A 2,789-nucleotide genomic window follows, 5' to 3' on the forward strand; every position below is an offset into this window, starting at 1 on the left:
AAAAAAAAAAAAAAAGCCAGCCCAGGCGGGGGCTTTGTTACCTTTGAGCCTCTCGCCTCCTCTCGCCTGAACTCCACGGATCCCATTCATGACGAACGGCTTCTTCCAAACTGAGAGAAAAAAGTTTTCAGCTTTATGGTTCCAAATTTTTTCCCCCTTGCAGATCCGGGAGTGGCGGCTAACACTTTTTTCCCCCAACAGCCGGTCTGCGGAGATTTGCTGTTGAATAATAACAAAGGAGAGAGGATACGTATTTAAAGAAGTGATTAATGGTTTTCTGTATAATTCTCACATTTTTCTTAGCTCTTGTCTACACAGAATGGCTGTGAACTTTAAGCTCCATAGAAATCTTCTTTATTCTATTCATACCTTCCTAAGAGCAGCTTTGATTTGGTTCTATAGAGACATGGGGGGGGCATATGCTTTTTAAGAACTATTTTCCCCTCTAGAAGGGAAGGGCCGCCGCACCCCTTGGCAGCTAAACATCACACCGCGATTCCACCGAAAACAAAGCTCGTCACTCTCAACCTCCAGGTCCGGGCGATTTGCTACGAGTCTCCCCGCAGCATTGAAACGAGCCGTTCAAACGCCCCTTCCTGCGCGGTGGACCCCGGCCCAGTCTCTCCCGGGCCCTACCCAGCCTCAGACGCCTGAAAGCTGCACACCGGAAGAATGCAAAAGAAATAACAGTAAAACGCGCTGGTGGAATTGGTTATTTTTATTTTCTGAAGGGAGATGGGACCGAAAAATGACTTTTAAGTGCATCTGCTCTCCCGAGCCCTGAGCTTGTGGGAGGCGAGATGGCTGTACCCGGAGCCACCACCGGACCAGAGCCCCGAGGCCGAAGCCCCCAGACCTTAGAACTTCTCTTGGGCTCAGCCCCAAAGCGGCCCAAGCCTGACAGCGCTTCTGAGGGTCACCTGCACCCCTCCCTTCCCCCACTCCATTCTAGGGGTGACTGGGACCTCAGAGACAGAAAGCTATTTGGTCCCCAGTCATACTTTCGATACTTTCTATGAGAAAGAAAATGAAAATTAATACAGGAGCAGGGCTTCACAAAAGAGGCCATTTGTCTTCTTGATTATCTATTTGCTTGTCAGAGTTTGAGCTATGGCACCGGCTAGCTCCTTTGTAATATAAAAATACTCTGAAAACCTGAAAACACCCAGAAACATCTGTGCAAAAAATTAGACTCATTAAAGCCTTAAACACCTCAGAGGAAAACAATACCTTCTTACGCGGGAGGAAAGAGGCCGGCCGCTCAGAATCCTCTCTCGGAACTTTAATAAGCAAAGAGCCGTCTGTCTAGAAGGAGACAGCTTTAACCGCATTTTATTTGCTTATGACAAATAAATCACTATTCGAAAGCCTTTGTCATACTTAAGCCTCTTGTGTTCTACAATGAAACATTTTCCCCCCATTAGGGATTGGAGTCAGCCCTCCCAGTCCTTTCAATCCATTTTTGGACTAGAGGGGAAAAATGAAAAGCCCCAAACAAAACACACCCACCCCAAAAGGAAAACAAACCAGCCACCACAATTTGGAGTCCTCTGAGATACAAATTCCCATCGGATCCTTTGAAAAAATTCCTCAACCACATAAATGTGCAGTCGAATGGACTGGGGTGCCTAAAATATACTCTGGGAGGCATTTATCTGCATCTTTACATCAAGGTTTCAACAAAAACACGCCGTGCTGGTCACAAGAAACCAAACATTTATTTCTATTGTCACTCTGTACAGGACACACATTTTCACGCCAACAAACGGTTCTAGACTCAGGCAGCCCCAGAACTAAGAAGGGTCCTGGTTTGGAATGTCAGAAAGAGCATAGGAGAGAGGACGCACATGACATAAAATAATTAATAATAATAATAATCAATGCAACAATGATAAACTATGGGAGAGGTCTCTGTAACCTCATCTCCCAGGTGGGAAGGGCATTTTATTTCCTAGTTTCACATTCACTTCACAGTCTAGAACAGGCCTCCACTGTACAACTCCAGATTGGCCAGAGGGTTGTGCCCAGCTCCCAGAACGCAACTGGCCCCTCACCCCTGCAGACACGGCTTGACCTTCCAGAGGAAGGCCCTCCTGGTCTCTGGGTCCTCTCTTTCTCTTGGACTCAATTTCCCTGCCCTGCTTCTGCGTAGCCGAGGCACGCATCCCCCCGCCCGCCTCCACTTGTCCCCTTCCTGTGGTCCCTACCCCAGCCCTGCAGTGGAAGGGGGTGAGCCACCAGCATCCCCGTGAACGGGCACGGAAGGGGAGAGAGGTTGTGTGCGTGTGTTTGTTACCGTGGCCAAAACACTGCGCTATCTGGCAGTCAGAGGATGCTTTCGCTGGGTTTCAGGAATGGGGGACAAAGAAAAAATATCCAGACTGTCTTCCAGCAGCGGCAGCAGCAGAGGCGGCGGCGGCGGCCGAGCCGGGCCTCATTTGTTAGCGGGGTGTCGAGGTAATGGTCGCCACCGAGGCCCGTCCTCTCCTCGGCAGAGTAAACAAGACAGATGGGCCTGGGCCTGGGCCTGGCGTGATTAAAGATGAAACGTGGATCCATCTTCACCAAAGCTGAAAATGAGGAGTGCAGCCTCCTCCTATTTCTCTTTCTGTCTTTTTCTTTCTTCCTTCTTCTTTTTTTTAAGGAAGAAAGCAAGAGCCTTGAACCTTGCTTCTGGGGGGCCTCGCCTGGCTCCATATTGTCATTTCTATAAATAAAGCTTCCCCTCCCCCCTCCTCTGCATTTATTCGTGTAAATAGACAAAGTGGGGGGAGGGCAGGTAGGCTTTT

General features: G+C 48.9%; 2 protein-coding genes across 2 annotated transcripts in view; both read right to left on the reverse strand.

Moving 5' to 3' along the window:
* HOXB3 (homeobox B3) overlaps positions 1-2,789 on the reverse strand; it is a 52,834-nt gene that overhangs the window by 22,755 nt on the left and 27,290 nt on the right. The window contains exon 2 of the mRNA XM_024744433.1: positions 42-219. The gene's annotated coding sequence lies outside the window, so the exon portion shown is untranslated. The remainder of the gene's footprint in view (positions 1-41; positions 220-2,789) is intronic.
* The window catches only part of HOXB4 (homeobox B4), a 6,927-nt gene that overhangs the window by 2,582 nt on the left and 1,556 nt on the right, over positions 1-2,789 (reverse strand). Inside the window, 1 exon segment of the mRNA XM_024744445.1 lies at positions 42-110. Coding sequence (XP_024600213.1) covers positions 42-110 — 69 coding nt within the window.

The sequence above is a fragment of the Neophocaena asiaeorientalis genome, unplaced genomic scaffold (assembly GCF_003031525.2).
Source record: "Neophocaena asiaeorientalis asiaeorientalis breed wild unplaced genomic scaffold, Neophocaena_asiaeorientalis_V1.1 scaffold1, whole genome shotgun sequence".
Classification (NCBI taxonomy): domain Eukaryota; kingdom Metazoa; phylum Chordata; class Mammalia; order Artiodactyla; family Phocoenidae; genus Neophocaena; species Neophocaena asiaeorientalis.